General features: G+C 30.7%; 1 protein-coding gene across 6 annotated transcripts in view; it reads left to right on the top strand.

Moving 5' to 3' along the window:
• Positions 1–2186, top strand: part of LOC108972751 (lipase member H-A) — a 15142-nt gene that overhangs the window by 3621 nt on the left and 9335 nt on the right. For 5 of the 6 annotated variants that reach the window (XM_018939514.1, XM_018939511.1, XM_018939512.1 and 2 more), the window contains one exon: positions 1880–1912. The exons of the other annotated variant lie outside the window; for it this stretch is intronic. In XM_018939514.1, coding sequence (XP_018795059.1) covers positions 1885–1912 — 28 coding nt within the window. In that variant the 5' untranslated portion in view covers positions 1880–1884. The remainder of the gene's footprint in view (positions 1–1879; positions 1913–2186) is intronic. 6 annotated transcript variants of the gene reach the window in all.

Genomic DNA, 2186 nt, shown 5'->3' with positions numbered 1-2186 from the left:
TCTTAACACCCTGATGACATGTACCAAATATGGGTGAAATCGGTTCACAACCACGCCTGAAATCTCGATTATCACTTTATCATGCGAGAGTATAACATGTTCGGTGACACCYGAACTTAGCCCTTAGTTACTTGTTTTATGTACATTTATGAGTACGTGAGTAAGCAAATTAATAATCGCACATTTTCCTAAAGATTACCTCACATAGTATTTTAATCTTCCTTTTAATGGAAAGTTAGGGCAATTTATAATTGTGAATACTACGTTAATTATCCAAAATATATATTTATACTCATGCATTGATAAGGGAAAAAAATAATATAACGGAATGTTGTAATTAGGAGATATGCACATATTTACATATATGAGTTAAATAGTGTATACATAAGTAAATACCCAGAAAAAAAAAACATTAATAATAATAGATTATCGATTCTGCAGAGATTCGGAACTAAAAAGTTCTTAAGTGCCCATTCACATACAACTTTTCTCGCTTTGCTTGGCAGTCCATACTGAAACAAGGAACACAAAAAACAAAGGGTATGCCACAATGAATGCTTTCGGAGTTTTTCTGTAACTAAAATGGCGACGTTTCCTTTTCAAAGCGTAAAAAGATAAACGTTGCCCAAAATTTTGCTTGGCTTTGCTTTTGCCAAAAGTTTTTCTGAGATCGTACTCATATAAAAGCGTACATCGAACTTTTCTGTCAAAAGAAATGACTGACGCAAAGCTAGCGAAAAATCCTTACTGAATTGGTCATAAGAGATTAAGATACAAATGTCGCCTATCTCACACATTTAAACGAAAATTCTTCGTTGTTATGTTCAGTGTACAATTTTATTTTTGTGAAAACAAAAAAAAAAAAACCCGACTTAAAAACTTTTAGGCGTAAAATTATTGTATTTGTACTATACTTCCATAAAGACATATTTTCTGCCAAACTAAATCCTAAAAAAGTATCTAGGTCTAATCTTAAAAACTAAGGCCTAACCGCAAAACGGCGCGTGTATAAATTTAACAGATTTGTGACAATGATTACGTCCAAAGTCTGACAGAAAAAGCTTTCGTCTATAAACTCATTCGCTGAATCAACAATGGTTTAATGCAAAAAATATGCGAAATCGCTAAACGAAGTATCCCAATTATTCGATATGTAGTTAAGGGGAGAAGGTAAAAATTATAAAACGATTTAAAATAGAAACTACTTATATTGAAATAAATTTTGTATTTTGGGTATAACTGGGAGTTGAAGCCATTATTTKATACTTCTAGTAGCTGAAACTTAAAATTGTGTCTGATATGATTTAGTGAATTGTAATCAATAAAAAACTCAATTCAGAAATTTTCATTAATTCGTTGTGCTGTATTTTTGTTAAGGTACCCTAGTAGACTTTATGCCGAATATGTGGGCAGTTTCTAAGTAATGTTCATAAGACCACCCTTGAAAAGTGTTGCCCGGTACACTTTAGTAAGGTTAAAAGTCAAGACAATTATTTCATACCTTGCTCTAACCCAGATACATTCTAAATAATGGTATCCGACTTTCGTTCTGACATTAAGTCGTTTATGTTGATGATGATAGGAGGAGTATAAAATATTCGATTGCCCCGAACTTAGCCCTTCCTAACTTTTTTATCATACACTCCCGGAAATAATTCCATTTTTACCATAACTTTTTACGGTTACTTCTTTCATTTTTAATTTCATTTTATGTAAGATCAGTAAATGAGAGTATTGGTTGRAAATTCTATTGCAAACGATGTTTAACTAGTTACAAATCAGATAAATGCTTATAATCACAATTTTAATTAATTTATTATGAATATAAAATTAGTATTACTAATTATTGTAATTCATTATTTTTTGTTATCTATTTTAGCCACTATGTTCAAAGCTGTAAAAATCAAGTCAAGTAAGTAAATAAAACTAATTAAGAAGAATTTTAACTAAAAATAAAAGTAAATTGAACCGTAAACTATTTTCGAAGTTCGTAATGACTGAACTTAGCAAAATAAGCAGGATATTAAAATTTACATTAATATTTGGATTACGGTACGTTGTTGAACGAATTCAAAATTGATCGTTGTTGTTTTTGTAGCAGTATACAAATTTTTAAAAAGTTTAAGGGTCTGCTGTCCAGTTGATAGTTCGTGAACAGACTATCATCGACAGCGGTTAACCGAGTT

The sequence above is a fragment of the Bactrocera latifrons genome, unplaced genomic scaffold (assembly GCF_001853355.1).
Source record: "Bactrocera latifrons isolate USDA-ARS-PBARC rearing strain unplaced genomic scaffold, ASM185335v1 scaffold_420, whole genome shotgun sequence".
Taxonomy (NCBI): Eukaryota; Metazoa; Arthropoda; class Insecta; order Diptera; family Tephritidae; genus Bactrocera; species Bactrocera latifrons.
This window is presented reverse-complemented; position numbering and strand designations above follow the sequence as displayed.